The following is a 23209-nucleotide window of genomic DNA, read 5'->3' on the forward strand; positions in this document are numbered from 1 at the left end:
GTGAACAGGCAACCTACAGAACAGGAGAAAATTTTTGCAAACTACCCATCTGACAAAGGTCTAATATACAGAATTTACAAGGAACTTAAACAAATTTACAAGAAAAAAGATCAAAAAGTGGGCAAAGAACATGAACAGACACTTCTCAAAAGAACATATTTGTGTGGCCAAGAAACATGAAAAAACAGCTCAGAATCACTGATCATTAGAGAAATGCAAATTGAAACCATGAGATATAATTTCATACAAGACAGAATGGTAATTATTAAAAAGTCAAGAAACAACAGATGCTGGCGAGGCTGCAGAGAAATAGGGCTTTTACAGTTTGTAGGAATGTAAATTAGTTCAACCACTGTAGCAGACAGTATGGTGATTCTTCAGGGACTTAGAACCTTAAATACTTAAATTTTGACCCAGCAATCCCATTACTGGGTATAATACCCAAAGAGATATAAATGATTCTGTTATAAAGACACATGCACACAGATGTTTACTGGAGCACTATTCCCAATAGCAAAGACTTGGAACCTATCCAAATGCCCATCAATAAAAGACTGGATAAAAAATGTAATACATATACACCATGGAATACTAAGCAGCCATAAAAGGGAATGAGATCATGTCCTTTGCAGGGAACTAGATGAAGCTGAAAGCCATCATCCTCAGCAAACGAACACAGGAACAGAAAACCAAACACCATATGTTCTCACTCGTAAGTGGGAGCTGAACAATGAGAACACATGGACACAGGGAAGGGAACAACATACACTGGGGACTATTGGGAGGGTGGTGCAGGGGAGAGCATCAGAACAAATAGCTAACGCATGTGGAGCTTAATACCTAGGCGATGGGTTGATAGCTGCAGCAAACCATCATGGCACAGGTTTATCTATGTAACAAACCTGCACATTCTGCACACGTACCCCAGAACCTAAAATAAATTTTTTAAAAAAGAATAGTAAAATGGTATAAAATTTCATAAGGTTTTTAAAAATGAGTCATAAAAAGTATCCAATTATTTCAAAACAAGGCAAGAAAAAAAGAGAAAAGGAGTACAGAACAAGTAAAACAAATTACATATACCTAGCAGGCTGGGCAAAGTGGCACATGCCTATAGTACCAACTACTCAGGAGGCTGAAGTGGGAAGACAGCTTGAGCTCAGGAGTTCAAGATCAGCTTGGGTAAAATAGCAAGACCTCATCTTAAACAAAGAGAAAGAAAGAATAATCAGATGGATTTTTTGGAATGAAGTATTATATGGTATTAATAAAAGATACATCTAAAATATAAGGATATAGAAAGGTTAAAAGTAGTAGTGAAAACATACATATCATGTAAACATAAATCAAAAAATATAATATATTTATATATAATATAGCTATATTCATATCAGAAAAAAATTAAACTTTAAATCCAAAAGCATTATTAGCAATAATTTACAATATATGAGCATGGGGCCCACGGATCAACACTTTAACAAGCATATTGCTGATTCTTATGCATTCTGAAATCTATTGATAAGAATGTATTTTATTGGGATAAAGGCCTGGAGAACATAAAGAAATAGTCAATCCCTTAAATCAAAGTTTCTCTATCTCAACATGGACATTTTGGGCCAGGTAATACTTTGGTATGGAGGACTATACTATGCATTACAGAACATTTAGCAGGATCTCTGGCCTCTGCTCACTAAATTCCAGTAGTACCACTCTTCAGTTTTCACAACAAAAAATAGCTCCAGACATTTCCAAATATCCCAGGGACATGGAGGGAGGGCTAAATCTTCCCTAGTTGAAAACCACTGCCTTAGAACAACTTTGTTATTAATTGTCACAAATTAGTTTTGATTTCTCAGAAGAGCAAAGCAATCATGTTTGTTATGTAAAATCCATATCCACCCACCCATCCATCTATCCGTCTAGCCATCCTTTCTACAACTATTTATTGGGTGCCTACTCTGTGCCAAGCACTGTTATAAGTTTAAAATACATCAGTGAAAGGGAACAAAGTCCCCCACCTCCATAGAGATTACTTGGAGAGAGAAGGGAGAGAGAAATAATCTAAATGAAAATCAATGTTTAAGCAGTCTGTACAAGAGCCACATTTGATTTCAATCAGTCTCTCTTTATAATATTGCTAATTATTTAAGTTTACTTTCTGAAAAATACTGGCCCTGATTTTGAAATCATTTGAACTCCACTTTTACTGCAAGACCAGAAAACATAGAAATTCCAGCTCTCTGACTTTATGATCCTGTCCTTCCTATCTCTTAACCAGAGAGGTGAATGCTGCTGAAATTTGAGAATCTCCATTTTGAAGGTAAGCAAGGCATCCCTTTTATCTCCTGAATCACCTTCATTAGGTACTTGGCTAGAAGAATAAAATTTTCAAGAGCAGCTAGTGATAGCGGTTGGTGAAATGGTGTTCACCAACCACTGTACCATGTGAAACAGGGTCCTTTGTAGCACTTACACTTTATAAGCATTCAGGACCAGCCTATCTTTAATTCTAATAAAATCACATATAGAAGTAGAAAGTCAGAACTCAAATTATGTACTTTAAACAGGAGATAGTTGTATTCCCTAACTTAATTGGGCCTTCAATTTTTAAAACAGAGTTTGAACAAAATCACCATTGCATCAAAGACAGTATTTTATAATTTTTTTCTCTCTGCTTTTCATTTCCAAAAGTCTACCCCATGAAATTTTAGAATTAGAATGGTAAAAGAAGCAATAACGTATAATTCAATACCCTCTTCTTTGCCCACCCCCATATAAGAAACAGCAGAAAACATGATCTCATTCTCATAAAAGTAGTGACAGGGAAAGCATTTAGTCAAGTTTTGGAACTCATGAATTCTATATTAGCTAAGCTTACATCACTTACATAAAACCACAAAACCCACAAGGGGTTTCTATTAGAAAAGCATTGGCTTGTGTCCCATTTTTTAAAAGGTCAGTGAATGTTGTTTTAAATGTATGTCTCCTAATAAACTGAGCCACTTAAGGCAGCATTGACAACCAAAGAAAATTATACTATTTGCAAATCAAGGTCAAATTTTAGAGAGTCATTTAATGAGCTTCAAGAATAGGGCATACTTTTCCTTAATCTTAAACAGAGAGAGAAAATAAACTATTCACATGGGAACAAAAATAAAGTGGATCGCTAATGTTGCTAATTGAAAGAGGCAGAACAACAAAGGGGATGAGGCAGGCAACTGGAATTTCTCATGCTATTTGAGCAAAGTGGATACTTCCAAGCAAATCACTAGATTGTGGAGATATTCAGGGATGTTCTGGACCACAGCTTTATGAACATATCCCTGTGTGTCACTTTTAAACTTGTAGACTGTTTACTAACCATTTTGCAAAAGAGTTTCAAAAGTTTTGACAGAAGGCAAACATCACAATTTTACTTGCCCAAGCAGTTTCTTTCCCACAATTGTACTGCACTTTCTAGACCACTTAGGGACATTTTTGATCATAGACATGTTTAAATTTGAAATAGATATTCTCCAAGTGTTCAATCAATCTCACAGAAATATTTTTGTTAATGCAAAACCAAATGGTGTCCCTAGGAATGCTTGTCTGCATGTGCACATATTTGTGTGTTACTGCTTATATATGGAAATCATTCTATCGAAGGCAGGCAAGTTCATTTAGAAATAATGAGAATCATTCAAAAATAAAATGGCTTTCTTCACTTGACTGTGTATCAATCACAAATGTATACATATTATATTATGTATATACACACAAACACAGATATATATACAGCTGAGATACTTGGAGTCCTGGGAGTATTTGAATTAGACAAGTATCAGACAGAGAGTGACAGCAAACCAGGGTATGTACCATGCTAGATATCAGGCAAGTGTCTGGACCCAAGGACATTATAGCAAGATAAGCTTACACTGGTGTGGATCAAAATCACTCAGCATTGGCTATGAAAAGAGAAATCCTTTTAAACTAAAAATATCCAAGGAAAGAAGAGACATCAGGATAAGTAGTAGGCAACAAGTTAAGTAAAGTGTCTAAGAAACAGGGAATTCAGTAATGACAGGTCCTATTTCCAGAGGAATCTTGTCTGGTCTGGCAAACAGAAACCAAATGAACCAAGAGGGAGAGGGAAAGGATAAGACATAAATAAACAGAAAGGCAAAGAGCCAGGGGAAAGAGACCCCTTCAGGGAGATAGTTTATTGGTTCTGTTTTGTTGCCCAAAGAAGGCAAGCCTAAAGAATGTAAAGGAATCTGCAGAAGAAAATAACCTGGAACAGGGCAAAGACAACCTGGGGAATAGGAAGCAGTGTGTGTGTACTGCTGAAACTAGCCACTCTTGTACACCCTTGGGTAAAGATCAGTTGGTTACCTAAACAGTTGCAAGTTAGAATCATTCAGGTTATCTCATGGCTTTGAAAGCCTTCAGAGATAACCCTAAATTTGGGGTGGATTTAAGAGGAGGTATCTCAGACCAAACCTTAAAATGACAAGAAAACAACATTCAATATCTATCATGTTCCAAACACTAATAACAATTCATATACATTATCTCATTTAATCATTCACTCATTCTATCATTACTAACCACCAACTGTTGTGTGAGACACTTTCCTAGCAATGTGATGATACAAGACCTGTCCAATGTCACACAATGGGTACACTGCTAAGCTAGGCAAATTTAATTTTTGTTTGGGAACAATAGATTCAAATCTTCTCCTCACTATTCTAATGATTTGTGTTTCTAGGAAAGTTGCTTCCATATTTTTTCCTCCTGTGTTTCCCATACTGTAAAAGAGGAAACTGCTTCCACTATTCTCAAATTTGATTTATGATAACTCTAAAGAATTCTTGAAGGAAAAAAAGGGGCATTGATGAAATGGAATAGGTGCTATAACTATGATTTCCCATAAATAGTCCAAGAATAATTTTTCTCATGACAACATCACTGCATGAGGCTTTCCCTCTTTCTTATAAAAACAGCGTGTGCCTACAAACCTTAGGGATATACAAATACTTAAGATTCTTAACTTTGACACAGAATGTGTTTATAGGAGCTACAGATTCACATGAATGTTAATATCATGACTTTGAAATGGAAAGAAAGCAGCAACTGTGGAAAATGTAGCATTGGGTATAATTTACATCTTTTTAAGCACATTTCTTAAGTGTCTACTCTTAAGAAAGCACTTTCTCATAAGCTGTCACATTTATCTGTATCCTTGTAAATGTTTTAGCTACACTTGAGTTTCACTTCCAAACTATAACCACCCAATGCAAAGGGGGACCTTTATAAAGACCAAATTCAGAAATGAAAGTAACATGGTAAAGATTTGGCCTTCCCCAAATTTCTCCAAAATAAAATTTAGTGTTAAATTCACATGCTAATAAAATCTCTCTAATTTTTAGATTGGCTAATGAATAAATGTTCAAGAAGTTTCGTTAATGGCATATATGCACCGAGTACATCCACAGTATGGCCCAAAAGAAGTAAGGCTAGCCAAATTAAACAACATATAAAACTCAGCCCCCAACCATATAGGCATTCCTTGTGTTCACATACCAAAATCCTACTTTCTACGTGAAATATTTTTCAGAGTATACGAGAATTCTATTGCCCAAAGAATGTTCCTTGAGTATCATTTTAGTCAAGGACACAGTGAAATTCTCAGAACCCAGACTCCCAGAGAGCGTAAAGAAAGGCCTTATTTGTACAGCATAACAGGGACTGTCCCAACCTGAGACAAAGAACGGATTCCTCAGAGGCCGTGGGAGTCCGTAGAGTGTAGCGAAAAGTTCAAGCTCTGCTACTGTTCCATCCTTCAGGGCAATGGTTTTCCAAGTGTGGTTCCCAGACTTACAGCCTCAGCATTAACCAAGAAAATAATAGAAATGCAAACCTGTGGGATCCCCAACCTACTGACTCAGAACCCTAGAGTGAGGGCCTAGCCTTCTGGGTTTTAAAAAGCCATCCAGGGGATTCAGATGCACACTCAAATTTGAGGGTCACTGCTACAGACAAACTGCTTCTCTAGAGCCTCAATATCCTCAGCTCCAAATGGGAATAATGATAACAAATCTGTCTTCTTCAAGGGATTATTCAATATCAGAGAGATTTGGTAACTTGCAAATTTCTAGATAATGGCAAAGTATTGATCCTGAAAGATAACTTTGGACACTATTCGTGAATTTGGAAAGTAGTCATAATACTACAGGTCCTCAGATAGATTGCTAATGGAGGATTCTAACCAAGAGCTTACTGAAATGTGAAGTTTTCTGTTTTGTCTGCAATGTTTTATATATGATATTTTGCTCTAAACTTCACATCAAAGACAAACCTCATGATGCCCCGTGGTGATAATCATTAAAACTTTTTCTCACTTTTGTCAGGTCATCTTTCTCTTCAAATGATTGCAATTTGAAAAATAACTGGGCTCCTGAGAGAAAGAGGATCCAGAGAAAGAAGACCTGTGATAAAAAGATTTTTTTAAAATTGTTTCAAAGAAACTATAAAATTTCAGTAATTTGCTTTTTTTTCTGCTGAAAAGACTGAATCACAACTACTTAAGAGACCAAGTTTTCTGCCCTACAGAAAGAGATTAGTAATCCTTTCTTCCCAGAAATCCCATGATGATAGTCTATCCCTTTAGCTGCAAATAAAAGAATAAGTTTTTTCTTGACCCATTGTCAAAAGTTATGAAGGCAACAGGCCACTTTCTCCTTAGTATTTTGAACTCAGCAATGAAATTACCACCTACTGACTCGCTTCTTTGTTCAAGCTAATTAATGCCAGTTTCTTTGATTTTTCTAATTTTAAATTTATGTCAGTCATTAAAAATCATGTATTTATCTTGTTCTTATATCTCCAGGGTCCACTTCAATGTTTAGAGATTTCTTCAAACACAAATTCCGAAGTTTCTAGACAGTAACATCCATATTTGTTCACCTGCTTCCCCAGATTAGAAGAAAGCTTGGTGACAGAGAAGGTACTCAGTGTTTATGAAATTGGAATGTCATATAAACCTCATCAATGATATTTATATCAATTGTCCTAGCAGACACTAAATAGAGTAACAAAGTCAATGTTCTCTCAAAGTATAGTGGGTTAAATAGTGTCCTCCAAGAGTCATATCCACTCTGAATCTTAGAGTGTGAATTTATTTGGAAACAGAGTCTTTGCAGATGCAATTAGTTAAAATGAGGTCATACTGGATTACAGTGGTCCACAATCCAAGGATTGGTATCATTCTAAGAAGAGAAAACAAAGACATGCTCCTTTAAGCCCCGGTTTATGATACTTAGCTATAGCAACCCTAGGAAACACAAGCATCGCTGTTTCTTGCACTAACTGAACAACCAGCAGTGTTACCATAGATTGTCCACTGTCTACTAAAGGCCATACTTCAGAAATATTATTCTTTTAAAGAAAGATACAAATAAAAGACGGTTTATTTCAGATCATCCTTGTTCTCAAAAGCTTGTTCATTCAAGATCCAATTCTAATTCCGGCAATAAATAAAAATGTTAGAAAAAGTGAACATATTATAAAGAAAAGGTAGAAGAACATCCAGTGATTAAAAATCATATAATTGAAGAATATTCATTTAAGGAAAGTGTTTATAGAAAAATCCTGGCGAAAATATAGTTTCAAATGTTCAAAAACCATGTGAATTTCAAAAAAAAAAACATTACTAATTTGTAAAAAAGAGTATTCTTTCTCTGTAAGCTTACCATCCAAGGGCAAGAAAGACTTAAAATGAATTACTCCGTTATGTTGCCCAACCATATCACTGAAATACCACAGAAAAAGTGGCACAAGAAGGTACCATAGAAGTAGCAGTGGCACCAGTGGTATCATAGAAGATACCAAGATAGTGGCACCAAAAGGCTGTTTTGGAAGTCAAGGAGGCATCATAGGACATAGAGAGTTAAATTAAGAACCAGAGGATAAGTAAAATCATGTCACATTTTCAAGGTCAATATTAGCAATATCCAATTTGTACTAAACATTCAAATCTATATATTTTGGAAACACTGTGGTGATTCCTTAAAAAATTAAACATAGAATTACCATATGACTCAACAATTTTATCTGAGTATATTCCCAGAGGAACTGAAAGTAAAGAACAAAGTTTGTTTACTCATGCTCATAGCAGCAATAGCCAAAATGAGAAAACAGCCCAAGGTCCCATAGGTGGGCAGATACCTGTGGATAGACAAAATGTAATATATACATGTAACTGAATATTATTTAGCCTTCGAAAGGAAGGAAACTCTGACACGTGCTATAAGATGGAAGAATGTTAATAGTATTTTACTAAGTGAAATAAGTCAGTGATAAAGGACAAATATCTGGTTCCACTTACACTACTCTAGGTACCTACAGTAGTCAAATTCAGAGACATATAGTAGGTTGCCATGGAGGGGGGAAATATCTTATTTCAAAGTATTTACAGAAACTTCTAAAATAGGTGTACAAAGGGAATGGGGAGCTAGAGTTGAATGGATAGAGAGTTTCAGTGGGAGAATGTACATTTTATGTTGTGTATATTTTGCCACAATTTAAAAACTATATAAGTTTTCCTAAAATATAGACTTTATACTCACTTTTTTATATTTGAATTACCTTCAGTATAAAATATTGCTCTAGGAGGTAAAAAAAATACTGAAACCTCAATTTAGAGTACTGATCAGTCAGGAAAAATAATTAATGGGTCAACAACTATTCATTGAATACCTTCTGGATAGACTTCTAATTATTACCTTGAATGTTCAAGCATGTTCACTTGGATCTAAAAATGCAATAGGAAAAAGTGACATTTCTTTCTCAAAAGTTGGGAGTTGCTAAGACAAACTCTTACTCAGTATTTGAAATAAAACGAGGTCAAAATTCATTTTCAAATGAGAAAAAAAGAACATTTTTCACTGTTTATGGCTTAAAAACAACGAACAAAAGTGTCACGTTTGGATTAATTACAAGGGATAAAAATTTATGCTCTGAAAAGTAATATTTTCAAAAAGTCAGAGGTGACCAAAAGCAGTATATAATAACTAAAAAATTTAATCAGAGCTGATATATTAAAATATTTATGATAGAAACCAGAGTTCACTTAGTTCAAACAAGTTCAGCAGGCACAGAACACAAAAAACAGGAGAGAACAGATTTTGAAATTCTAAAACGAAGCAAATCTTTGAGTCATTTGTATAATTTAAGGTTCCAATTACTACAGGTTTTACCATCTGCCCATATTTTTTTCTATTCCCAATAGCATAAACAAAATTATTTTTCAATTATAATAGAAGTTGATTATACTTACTCCTGATGGAAATATCTGAATAATATTTCCTGCTATGTCTAAGATTCTGAGTTTTTTAAGATCACAAAGTTCCTGTGTCAGAAAACAGAAGGGAGAGATACTTTTAAAATCTAATATTAAAATCATAAAGAAAATCACAATTTCTTTTTTAAACTCAAACATGATAAAGGTGGCTATCTGTTCCAGTCACCTGACCAATTATTCAGTACATCTTCCTGAGCAGATTCCCATATTCTGGACTGCCAGACATCTTTGAATTCTTCATTTCCTCTAGCCACTCCAGGGCAACACAACATGGCCACTGTGAGTTACGCTACTTCTAGATTTAAATCTCAACTCTGGCAGGTACTACAACTATGGGCAAATTTTTTAATTTCTTTGTACTTCAATTTCTTCATTTGTAAAATGAAAATGCTAGTAGAAGCCCTTACGTCATATGGTTGTTGAATGGATTAAATGAGTTATGAACCTGAAAGTGCTTACTAAAGGCCTACTAGGCCGTGAGCACTCAATAGAAATTACCAATTAATAAAATAGAGACTTTGAGAAACAGAAAACAGATGTAACCCTGGAATATTGTCTCTATTGAAAATTCCACCAGGATTTACTAAGCAACTACCTTTTGCTTAGCCCTATGCTAACACAATCCTTTCCTTACAAAATAAATAAAATCTGTTACTGTCTTTATCTATATGCCCAATGTGACTGTTCATTACCATGGTAACCACACAGTTGTTATGATGCATCTGGGTTCTGGTATTTCTACTAGTAAGCAAAGGATAAGTAGTATTTCTCTTTAAGTAGAAACAAAAAAAAATTTTTTTAATTAAAAACCAGAGGTATGACTTACTAAACAGTCCCAACCACTTATTTTTCTTATATTTCTAAAACATCACTCATATATTGATGATCAAACTTCTTCCTAGGGAGATAATATGCCTCTTCAGTCATGCCAATACTCTTCCTCCTCAGTTTTATCACATGTTATCACAGGTTTCATTCTCTGGAAGCAGATGCTGAGATGGAACTTGAGGTACTAAATTTTTATTAAGGACACCCCTGTAAAAGGCAGGGTCAGGAAGCAGGACTGAGCAGATGGGGAAGTTGAGGTAGAATTCAGACATAATAGAATCTTTTGTAGGTGGGTGGGGAGCTCCAGAGGGCTACTGCCCATCCAAATTATTCTCCATCAGGCAGAAATGGCCAAGTCTTTATATGCCTCCCTTGTTTGGTCACAGGATCCAGAATGCTTCAGAAAGAGCATGTGACCTTAGGCAAGAAAAGAGGCTCTCTGCAGCTAAGGCAGACTCCGAAAGAGCTAACAGCTGGAGGCTGTCTAAAATCCCCATTCGCTACAGCTAGGCAGCAAGTGCTTGAAGGGAGCCCTTTACCATGCACATAGTCCTCTTCCTAAGACCTATATAGTCTTCCATTGCCATGATACTCTTTTGTATTATATGAGCTACAGAGATTTTGAGACTCCAATGTGTTCCTTCAGTATCTCACGTTATGATATAAGGGCTTCTCACCCTACTTGAAAACACTTGATTGTATTACTTCCGTTGCCGTTGACTCTTTCATTTTCATTTGTTTTTGCTGCCATGACTGCCACTATTATTGCTGTTGATACCTGTTGCTGTGTCTTTTTCTAATCTTTGCATGTGTATACCCCTCACAAATATTCAATGAAGATTTAAAAATTCACAAATAGGCAATGACAAAGTTGTGCTATGAGAATAAAAAGTGTTAGGAAGGGTCAGGGAAATGGTGATACATGGAAAATTTGGTATTAGGAGGTCAGAAGAGGCTTCCTAGAAAAAGTGAAGTTTAAGCTGAGATTCTTAGTTCTTTAAAACAAATAATGTTCCATTAAGAGCAAACAGTTGTTTGGGATAGAACTATAAGAAGTCTAGTGTGATGGTTAATTTTAGGTGTCGACTTGACTGGATTAACTAATACCTAGAATGCCAGTAAACCTTTGTTTTGGGTGTGTCTGTGAGGCTGTTTCCAGAGGAGATGGGTATGTGAGTCAGTAGAAGGAGTAGGAAAGATTAGTCTTCAGTGTTGTTGTTAGTGACCTGGATAGAAAAAAAAATGTGATTTCCTCTTTCGCCTGGAGCTGGGACACTTCCTTGCCCTTGGACCTCAGACCTCCAGGCTCTCCAGCCTTTAGACTTTAAGATTTATACCAGTACCACCACCACAACCTCCCTGTTCTCAGGCCTTTGACCTCCAACTAAGAACTGCACCGTTGGCTACCCTGGTTCTGAGGCTTTTAGAGTTGGACTCAGCCACACTACCAGCACTCCAGGGTCTTCAACTTGCAGATAGCCTGCTATAGGACTTCTCAGTCTCCAAAATTATGTGTGTCAATTCCCTTAATAAATCCCATGTTATCTATCTATCTAAATATATTATTAGTTCACTAGTTGTGGCTTTCCAGAAAGGCACACAGCCAACCCACAGTACCCTGTCAGAGAAGGTACCATGGGAATATCATCAACTACTTACAATCCTTCTGCACGTCACTTCCTGCCAGTGCCTCTCATCTGCCATATCCAAGAGGAAACCAGAGGACAAAGAGTTCACTGATGCCCACATAGGCCAATCTCCCAAGCAGAAGGCAAGGTGGACAGTGAATATGAAGGAAAAAGCGAAGAGAGCCAGTACATACTCCAAAGCCAAAATGAACTTGTATTTTGTTCTGTATACCTGGTTACCAGATATAATGCTCAATTAAACTCAAATATCAAACAATAAATAGGATTTTTAGTATATTCCATGAAGTATTAGCAACATATTTACAGTAAAAAATTTTATCATTGCTTATCTGGAATTCAAATTTAAGTGAGCATTCTATATTTGTATTTATTAAATCTGACAGCCCTAGCTAGGTGGGATAATTCAAATTACAGCCTTCCTTTATCATAGGGATGTGGGTAATGACTACATTTAATCTGAGGAAAAGCAAGTGGTGGCTTAAACTCAGGTACCAAAATCTAATCTATAACCACCTCCCCTCATGTTGAGTTCTTCTCCAACAACACAATAGTATGGTTCCATGTTTTGCTCACCTTTGGCAAAACTCCAATGTTGTTTCTGGCCAGCAAAAGTTTCTGAAGCTTCTTCAAGAACTTAATCTCTTCAGGTATGCATATTAGCTGATTGTAGTTAAGTTGAAGTTCAGAAAGATTCTCAAGAAAACAAAGTTCTCTAGGAATGCTGGCTAGTTGGTTATAATTTATACTCATATTAGTAAGACTTTTTAATCTAAAAAAAAACACACCAAAGTATATAAATGAAACTCACAAGAATAACAGAGTCTACTGTATAGGCCCAAATTATCAGAAGCCATGTGTGAATTTGTTTTTTGTAGGTCACCTGAGCTTACTTCAGTCAAGTGTTTACAACTATCATGAATCATAAGTATAAAAAGTTTTTGCTGAAATTTAATTTTTAAAGATCTTTTATAATCAGATGGCTTATGTTAAAAGTATGTTAGGTAATCAAAAGTTAGATTTAAGAAAAAGAAAATTCTATTTCATTTCTTTATACATATTCATTGGCCATATCCAAGAGAAAGCTAGAGGACAAGGAGGACACTGACATACCTACGTATACACACACATGGATACAGATCAATACATGGACAGGCATAAGCACACATAGATATAAATATACTCAGGACCACATATATATGAGTACTGCTCGATGGCTTTGGAAGTTCAAAGATGAATCAGATACAAATTCTGCCCTTTTGGATACCATGGTTTAGAAGAAAATATTAAATAGAGCCATAAACTGAGAACAGAAAATGCCATTGGCTAAGAGAAAAAGCTTAAGGAAATTTGAGTCTGTAATTGCAGACATGGTACCAGAGTATATTGCAAGCTTTTCTAAAGAATTGACATTTTGAATTTAGCCCCGAATAAAAGAACTTATAAAATAGGGCAATAAGAGGGACCAGTAAGGTAAGAAAAATATTACGAATAAGGAAGCAGAAGGGAATTAACGTTACTAAGCACAACTACATACCTGTGCATTAAATTTAATTGTCAGGGAGGACTCAAGATGGCGCTGTGAGAACAACCCAGGATTGGAGCTCTAGTTGAATCCACAAAGAGGTGAGTCCGAGCTGCATTTATAGACTTATCTTTGTTGCCCACAGAACGGGGAAACTCCCAAGTATAGAAAAGACACGGGATGCCAGGCAGTAAGTCTGCCTGGCAAAGCCGGCAGCCGGGGCGGCGGCAACCGGCCCTACCCAGCAATCCCCACAGGGCGCGCTTGTCTGGGTGCCCTGTTGAACCGGCAACCTGAGACTTGAGAGGGCTGGACTTGAGACTGAACGAGACTTGGACAGTAGGCCAGCCCAGGGTATTGCAGGGACAGAGCGTTCGGGATACCCAGTGGGACGAACAAAACAGCGATTTCAAACTATCCCGAGCAGACGGTCCAAAACGCTCTGTGGGGGAGGGGCGTCCACCACTACCGAGGCAACCCGCCCCAACTGAGATACACGCCCACTGCTGATGCAGCCAGCCGTTGCCGAGGCAACCCGTCCCTACTGAGATACACGCCCACTGCGGACGCAGCCTCCCGTTGCCGAGGCAACCCGTCCCTACTGAGATACATGCCCACTGCTGACGCAGCCTGCCGTTGCCGAGGCAACACGCTACAACGAAGAGATTCCGCCGCAGGGTGTGGCGGAGACCACAGCAGAGCCTGCAGGAACAGGGCGAAACACACAACAGCAGGGCGGAGTCTCGGCAGGCAAACAGTGGCTAGTCTGCCTCCTAGCTGGGCAGGACACCTCAAAGAACATCGAAAAATAAAGCCTGAACCCCCCGACAAAGAGCATTTGAGAAAAAAAGGGTTTTTTTAATGAGCTCTGTTGCAGCAGAATCAAACATAGCAGCCTAACAGCCCTGAATGAACAACAGAGCTCACAGCTCAGAAATTGAGCTCCTAAAAAGAACAGACTGTCTCCTCAAGCAGCTGCCTGACCCCTCTATATCCAAAAGACTGACATTTGGCAGGCATCATCCTGGGACAAAGATAGCAGAAAAAGAAACGGGTAGCATCCTTCGCTGTGCCACAGCTGCTAGAGGTGCACCCCAGACAAGCAGGGCCTAGAGTGGACCTCAGCAGTCATACAGTGAAGGGGCTAGGCTGGTAGAAGGAAAACCAAGTAACAGAAATACTTCATCATCAACAATCTGGGTGTCCACTCAGAGACCCAATCGAAAAGTCAGCAACTACGCAGACGACAAGCGGATAAACCCACAAAGATGGGAAGAAACCAGTGAAAAAAGGAGGAAAACACCCGAAACCAGAACACCTCGCCTCCTAGAAAGGACTAAAACTCCTCACCAGCAAGGGAACAAAGCTGGACGGAGAATGACTGTGACGAAATGATGGAATTAGACTTCAGAAGGTGGATAATGAGAAACTTTTGTGAGCTAAAAGAACATGTATTAAATCAATGCAAAGAAACTAAGGAACTTAAAAAAAGATATGAGTAAATGATAACAAGAATGGATAACTTAGAGAGGAATATGAATGAATTAAAGGAGCCAAAAAACACAATACGAGAACTTTGCGAAGCATGCACAAGTTTCAATAGCCGAATTGACCAAGCAGAAGAAAGAATATCTGAAGTCAAAGACCGACTCAATGAAATTAAACGAGAAACCAAGATTAGAGAAAAAAGCGCAAAAAGGAATGAACAAAGTCTCCAAGAAATGTGGGACTATGTGAAAAGACCTAACCTACGTTTGATAGGTGTACCAGAAGGGGACGAAGAGAATGAATCCAAGCTGGAAAATACTCTTCAGGACATCATCCAGGAAAACTTCCCCCACCTAGCAAGACAGGCTAACACTCAAATGCAGGAAATACAGAGAACACCACAAATATATTCTGCAAGAAGAGCAACCCCAAGGCACATAATCGTCAGATTCAACAAGGTTGAAATAAAGGAGAAAAAACTAAGGGCAGCCAGAGAGAAAGGTCGAGTTACCCACAAAGGGAAGCCCATCAGACTCACAGCAGATCTCTCGGCAGAAACACTACAAGCCAGAAGAGAGTGGGGGCCAATATTCAACATTCTTAAAGAAAAGAACTTTCAACCCAGAATTTCATATCCAGCCAAACTGAGCTTCAGAAGTGAAGAAAAAATAAAATCCTTTGCGAACAAGCAAGTACTCAGAGATTTTGCCACCACCAGGCCTGCTTTACAAGAGCTCCTAAAGGAGGCACTACACATAGAAAGGAACAACCAGTACCAGCCATTCCAAAATCACACTAAATGCTAAAGAGCATCAACAGAATGAAGAATCTACAACAACTAACAGGCAAAACAGCCACTTAACATCAAAATGGCAGTATCAAATTCACACATAACAATATTAACCCTAAATGTAAATGGACTAAATGCACCAATCAAAAGACACAGACTGGCAAATTGGATAAAAATCCAAAACCCATCAGTGTGCTGTATCCAGAAAACCCATCTCACATGCAAGGATACACAAAGGCTCAAAATAAAGGGATGGAGGAAGATTTACCAAGCAAATGGAGAGCAAAAAAAAGCAGGAGTTGCAATTCTCATTTCTGATAAAATAGACTTTAAAGCAACAAAGATCAAAAGAGACAAAGAAGGCCATTACATAATGGTAAAAGGATCAATAAAACAAGAAGAGCTAACGATCCTAAGCATATATGGACCCAATGCAGGAGCACCCAGATACATAAGGCAAGTTCTTAATGACTTACAAAGAGACTTAGACTCCCACACAATAATAGTGGGAGACTTTAACACTCCACTGTCAATATTAGACAGATCAACCAGACAGAAAATCAACAAGGATATCCAGGGCTTGAACTCAGACCTGGAGCAAGCAAACCTGATAGACATTTACAGAACTCTCCACCCCAAATCCACAGAATATACATTCTTCTCAGCACCACATCACACCTACTCAAAAATTGACCACATAATTGGAAGTAAAGCACTGCTCAACAAATGCAAAACAACTGAATCATAACAAACAGCCTCTCAGACCATAGTGCAATCAAGTTAGAACTCAGAATACAGAAACCAACCCAGAACCACACAGCTTCATGGAAACTGAACAACTGGCTCTTGAATGTTGACTGGGTAAACAATGAAATGAAGGCAGAAATAAAGAAGTTCTTTGAAACCAATGAGAACGAAGACACAACATGCCAGAACCTCTGGGACACATGTAAAGCAGTCTCTAGAGGAAAGTATATAGCAATAAGTGCCCATATGAGGAGAATGGAGAGATCCAAAATTGACACCCTATCCTCAAAATTGAAAGAGCTAGAGGAGCAAGATCAAAAAAACTCAAAACCCAGCAGAAGACAAGAAATAACTAAGATCAGAGCTGAGCTTAAGGAGATTGAGACACGAAAAACCCTTCAAAAAATCAATAAATCCAAGAGCTGGTTTTTTGAAAAGATCAACAAAATAGACAGACCGCTAGCCAGATTGATTGAAAAGAAAAGAGAGAAAAACCAAATAGATGCAATAAAAAATGATAAAGGGGAAATCACCACAGATTTCACAGAAATACAAACCATCATCAGAGAATATTACAAACAACTCTATGCACATAAATTAGTAAACCTGGAAGAAATGGATAAATTCCTGGACTCCTGTGTCCTCCCAAGCCTAAACCAGAAGGAAGCTGAAACTATGAATAGACCAATAACAAGCTCTGAAGTCGAGGCAGCAATTAAGAGCCTACCACACAAAAAAAGCCCAGGTCCAGACGGGTTCACAGCCGAATTCTACCAGACACACAAGGAGGAGCTGGTACCATTCCTTCTAAAACTATTTCAAACAATCCAAAAAGAGGGAATACTTCCCAAATCATTTTATGAGACCAACATCATTCTGATACCAAAACCCGGCAGAGACCCAACAAGAAAAGAAAACTTCAGGCCAATATCCATGATGAACATAGATGCAAAAATCTTCAATAAAATATTGGCAAGCCGAATGCAACAGCAAATCAAAAAACTTATTCACCATGATCAAGTAGGATTCATCCCGGGGATGCAAGGCTGGTTCAACATACGCAAGTCTATCAACGTAATTCACCACATAAACAGAACCAAAAACAAAAACCACATGATCATCTCAATTGACGCAGAGAAGGCATTTGACAAAATTCAACAGCCCTTTATGCTAAAAACCCTCAATAAACTCGGTATCGATGGAACGTATCTCAAAGTAATAAAAGCTATTTATGACAAACCAACAGCCAATATCATACTGAATGGGCAAAAACTGGAAGCATTCCCTTTGAAATCTGGCACTAGACAAGGATGCCCTCTTTCACCACTCCTATTCAATATAGTACTGGAAGTTCTAGCCAGAGCAATCAGGCAAGAAAAAGAAATAAAGGGTATTCAAATAGGAAAGGAGTAAGCCAAATTGTCTCTATTTGCAGACGACATGATAGTATACCTAGAAGACCCCATGACCTCAGCCCAAAAACTCCTGAAACTGATAAGCAACTTCAGCAAAGTCTCAGGATATAAAATCAATGTGCAAAAATCACAAGCATTCATCTACACCAATAACAGACTTAAAGAAAGCCAAATCAAGAACGAACTGCCATTCACAATTGCTACAAAAAGAATAAAATACCTTGGAATACAACTCACAAGGAACGTAAGGGACCTCTTCAAGGAGAACTACAAACCACTGCTCAACGAAATAAGAGAGGACACAAACAGATGGAGAAACATTCCATGTTCATGGTTAGGAAAAATTAACATCGTGAAAATGGCTATACTGCCCAAAGTAATTTACAGAATCAATGCTATCCCCATCAAGCTACCATTGACTTTCTTCACAGAACTTGAAAAAAACCACCATGAACTTCATATGGAACCAAAAGAGAGCCCCCATAGCCAAGTCAATTCTAAGCAAAAAGAACACAGCGGGGGGCATCACACTACCAGATTTCAAACTATACTACAAGGCTACAGTAATCAAAACAGCATGGTACTGGTACCAAAACAGAGATATAGACCAATGGAACAAAACAGAGGCACCGGAGGCAACACAACATATCTACAACTATACAATCTTTGATAAACCTGACAAAAACAAGCAAGGGGGAAAGGATTCCCTGTTTAACAAATGGTGTTGGGAAAACTGGCTAGCCATGTGCAGAAAACAGAAACTGGACCCCTTCCTGACACCTTACACTAAAATTAACTCCAGATGGATTAAAGACTTAAACATAAGACCTGGCACCATAAAAACCCTAGAAGGAAATCTAGGCAAAACTATCCAGGACATAGGAGTAGGCAAGGACTTTATGAACAAAACACCAAAAGCATTGGCAACAAAAGCCAAAATAGACAAATGGGACCTAATGAAACTCCACAGCTTCTGCACGGCAAAAGAAACAGTCACTAGAGTGGATCGGCAACCAACAGAATGGGAAAAAATTTTTGCAGTTTACCCATCTGACAAAGGGCTGATATCCAGAATTTACAAAGAACTCAAACGGATTTATAGGAAAAAAACAAACAAGCCCATTCAAAAGTGGGCAAAGGATATGAACAGACACTTTACAAAAGAAGACATATATGAGGCCAACAATCATATGAAAAAATGCTCATCGTCACTGGTCATCAGAGAGATGCAAATCAAAACCACATTGAGATACCATCTCACGCCAGTTAGAATGGCGATCATTAAAAAATCTGGAGACAACAGATGCTGGAGAGGATGTGGAGAAAAAGGAACACTTTTACACTGTTGGTGGGAGTGTAAATTAGTTCAACCATTGTGGAAGACAGTGTGGCGATTCCTCAAGGCCTTAGAAATAGAAATTCCATTTGACCCAGCAATCCCATTACTGGGTATATATCCAAAAGACTATAAATCGTTCTACTATAAGGACACATGTACACGAATGTTCATTGCAGCACTGTTTACAATAGCAAAGACCTGGAATCAACCCAAATGCCCATTGATAATAGATTGGATTGGAAAACTGTGGCACATATACACCATGGAATATTATGCAGCAATCAGAAATGATGAGTTTGTGTCGTTTGTAGAGACATGGATGAATCTGGAGAACGTCATCCTCAGCAAACTGACACAAGAACAGAAAATGAAACACCGCATATTCTCACTCATAGGTGGGTGATGAAAAATGAGAACACATGGACACAGAAAGGGGAGTACTAAACATTGGGGTCTATTGGGGGGAAAAGGGGAGGGCCAGTGGGAGGGGGAGGTGGGGAGGGATAGCCTGGGGAGAAATGCCAAATGTGGGTGAAGGGGAGAAGGAAAGAAAAGCACACTGCCATGTGTGTACCTACGCAACTGTCTTGCATGCTCTGCTCATGTACCCCATGAGCAAAACCTAAAATCCAATAAAAAATTAAAAAAAAAAAATTAATTGTCAGCATAACTCTGAGGTTGGAATGACTACTCTTATTTTTAAAATGAGGAAAATAAAGCATCAGAGGTAGTAAAAAAATTGTCCAAGTTACCTATCTATTAGGTAACAATATCAAAATGCTAATGCAGGTATGCCCCTTGGCAAAGCTAAGATGTAATGATCTCAAGGCTTAAGTGAATTAAGATTGAAGTAATGTCAGAATGAGGGAACTAAATTTTTAGGTTAGTTTAAAATGGGAGACTGGAGGTTAGAAAGTGATCAGCGCTAGCAAAGGGAATTGTGAGGACTCTACGGATTTCTCTGCACATAGTATAAGCCATATGAATACATGGGACTGACAGGAAGAACAAAAGAAAATGGGCAGAGAGAAGAAAGCTGATGCCAATAGAAGACTCTTGAGAAATATAAACACCTGACCATTAAAAATTAAAGGCACCCAGTGAAGTTACAAGCATTGAAGTAGCAAAAGAACCAGATTAGCAAGGAATCTCTGAAGGTGTGAGAGAAGAAAATTTCAAAATTAAAGAGATGATCAAAAGTTTAAATGTTAAAGAGAGAGAGTCCAAACTAACTAACAAAATTAGTAGAACCAAAAGCCGGGTCACAAACTACAATAGATTTTTAAAATAATCTATTGTATCAATTGTATTTCCATATTGTAGCCACAAACAACTGGAAAATAAATGTTTAAGAATTTTGTTTATAGTAATGTATAGAAAACCCTTCATGAAGTAGTTATGAGTACATATAACAAAAGACATGAGGGACCTCTACACTGAAAACTATAAATCATGACTGAGAGAATGTAAAGGGCTCTAAATAAAATAGAGATGTATTATATTCAGGTATAGAAAAGAAAAATATTGCTAAGATACCAACTTTTTAATACTGATCTATAGATTCAGTAATAGATCCAAATAAAAACTCCAACAGCTTTTTTTGTATAAAACTTGACTTGGGCTGAGTGCAGTGGCTCATGCCTGTAAACCCAGAACTCTGGGAGGCTAAGGTAGGATGAATGCTTGAGCCCAGAGTTTGAGACCAGCCTGGGAAACATAGTGAGAACCCATCTTAAAAAAAAAAAATCAATTTTAAAATTGATACAGAAATTCAAAGGACCTAGAATAGTCAAACTATTATAAAGAGGAATAAAATAGAAAGACTCACATTACCTGATTTCAAAGCTTATAATGCAGCTACAGTAATCAAGATCAATGGTATTGGTAGTGCTATGGTCTGAATATTTGTGTTCACTCAAAATTCATATGTTAAAATCTAATCCCCAATATGATAGATATTAGGAGATGGGGCCTTTAGGAGATGATTAGGTCATAATGAGGGGATAAACCCTCATTAATGGGATTAATGTCCTTACAAAAGGCACCAGAGAGCTTCCTTTCCCTTCTACCACGTGAAGCTAATAAATACAACAGTTAAGTGAGTCTCAAAAAATATGCTAAGCAAAAGACAGACACAAAAACGTATATACTATGTGATTCCATTTATTTAGTTCTAGGACTAGTAAAACTGATTTGTAAAGAAGACAGAAATCAGAATATTGACTGCTTATGAAAGGTAAGTATTCACTGGAAGGGTGCATAAGGAAATTTCTAGGCTAAAGAAAATGTTCTACATGTTATCGCTGTGTATACATTTGTCAAAATGCATTGAATTGTATGCTCATTAGTTTTATGTAATTTTTATTCAGCAGGAAAAAAAGACCATTATATTTGACTATGTAAAGGACAGTAACAACCTTTGAAAATGATCTATGGTAGAATGGAGAAGAGAGAATAAAATTTACAATGTCTTACACAGGAAGCAAAAGCAATAGACAGAGGGTACTTTAGAGAGCGACAACAAAGAAGCAAGAGATAAAAAAGAAATAGACCAATGGAGAGAAAGAGGCAGAAAAGAAGAGAATTGAGGGAGCTAAAATTTTCAGGAATATAGGAAGTAAAGTCCTTTGCAGTATAGGGTCAAAGAAGGACAACCCAGCATTCATACGGAGTGAAAACCTGTGGAGCAGGTCCTGCGGGGAACGGGATGGGAAATTTTCCTCATTAATCATTTTTATAATCATTATTTGTATTTACTCTACTCTGACTTACTACATTATGGGAGTTGGCTTTTCATTTTTTTATTATTTCAAGGCAATAAAATGAGCTCAGATCCTATCGTTCATTTGTCTGTCATTCATTTGTATGAGTAAAGAGGAGGGAGAGAAATGAGTATCTGCCATTGTTCCTGTTTCCACAAAGTGGGGAGATGTTCTACTTTTCCAAAGAAAATCTACAGGAAATATACTTGCAGCTTCTCCCTGACATCTGTCTTCCCCAGAAGACTGAAGAACAACTTCACTGAATGGCAAATTTGGAGAAAGAACTGAGCCTGCTGACTAGTCCTTTACTCTCTCTCTTTCTTCCAGACTCAATCTGTCACCAGAATGCCTATGCTCTCTTCTTCCTGTGCCTGGGCAGCACTGCCCATGACAGAGTTGTTTAGTGGTAAAACTCTTACCTGTCCAGGTTTGGCTGCAAGTCCATGAACTGATATTCTGGAGTTTAAACAAGCCAAAAAACAAAACTCCTTTTTCCCTCTCCTAAGTTTTAAACAAATTGTGAAATAAGATATAAGATTTAAAGAGAAGGAAATCAAACATCAGCATAGAGCTGACAGGATCACTCTGAGTCCCTGCTAGCCCTCCTCTGAATTAAATATACCACCCCTTCACAGCCTTTCCTTCTGAGGCAGCCGCTTACTTCGTGGCAGTGCAAGAGGAGAATGCCAAGCTACCTGTGCTCGATGCTTTGCCTAAATCCACTGAGAAGTCATTCTTTTTTTTTTTTTTTTTTTTTTTGAGACAGAGTTTCGCTCTTGTTACCCAGGCTGGAGTGCAATGGTGCGATCTTGGCTCACCGCAACCTCCGCCTCCTGGGTTCAGGCAATTCTCCTGCCTCAGCCTCTCGAGTAGCTGGGATTACAGGCATGCGCCACCAAGCCCAGCTAATTTTTTTTTGTATTTTTAGTAGAGACGGGGTTTCACCATGTTGACCAGGATGGTCTCGATCTGTTGACCTCGTGATCCACCCGCCTCGGCCTCCCAAAGTGCTGGGATTACAGGCTTGAGCCACCGTGCCCGGCAAGAAGTCATTCTTTTGTCTCTGGAAATGAGTGAAAAAAGAGAATGGAAAGAAGCTATAATAAAAATAACAACCAATAATAATAAAAGCTAACATCCATTGAGCACTTACTCAACCCTAATACCTTTTATGTCCCAGGCTCAACCCTAAATATCTTGTATGGATTTGCTTATTTAACCATCAAATCGATCCAAGAAAAAAAGTATTATCATCATCTTTATTTTGTAGATGAAAATGTTAAAACACAGGAAGGTGAAGAAACTTTCCCAGGATCAGAAAATGGAATT

General features: G+C 37.8%; 1 protein-coding gene across 6 annotated transcripts in view; it reads right to left on the minus strand.

The window, feature by feature from the left end:
- LRRC69 (leucine rich repeat containing 69) overlaps positions 1-23209 on the minus strand; it is a 139817-nt gene that overhangs the window by 87403 nt on the left and 29205 nt on the right. For all 6 annotated transcript variants that reach the window (XM_035277605.3, XM_035277604.3, XM_054246816.2 and 3 more), the window contains 2 exons: positions 12391-12586; positions 9317-9388 (listed from right to left, as the gene is read on the minus strand). In XM_035277605.3, the coding sequence (XP_035133496.1) occupies positions 9317-9388; positions 12391-12586 (268 nt within the window). The remainder of the gene's footprint in view (positions 1-9316; positions 9389-12390; positions 12587-23209) is intronic.

This window comes from Callithrix jacchus, chromosome 16, assembly GCF_049354715.1.
Source record: "Callithrix jacchus isolate 240 chromosome 16, calJac240_pri, whole genome shotgun sequence".
NCBI classification, from domain to species: Eukaryota; Metazoa; Chordata; class Mammalia; order Primates; family Cebidae; genus Callithrix; species Callithrix jacchus.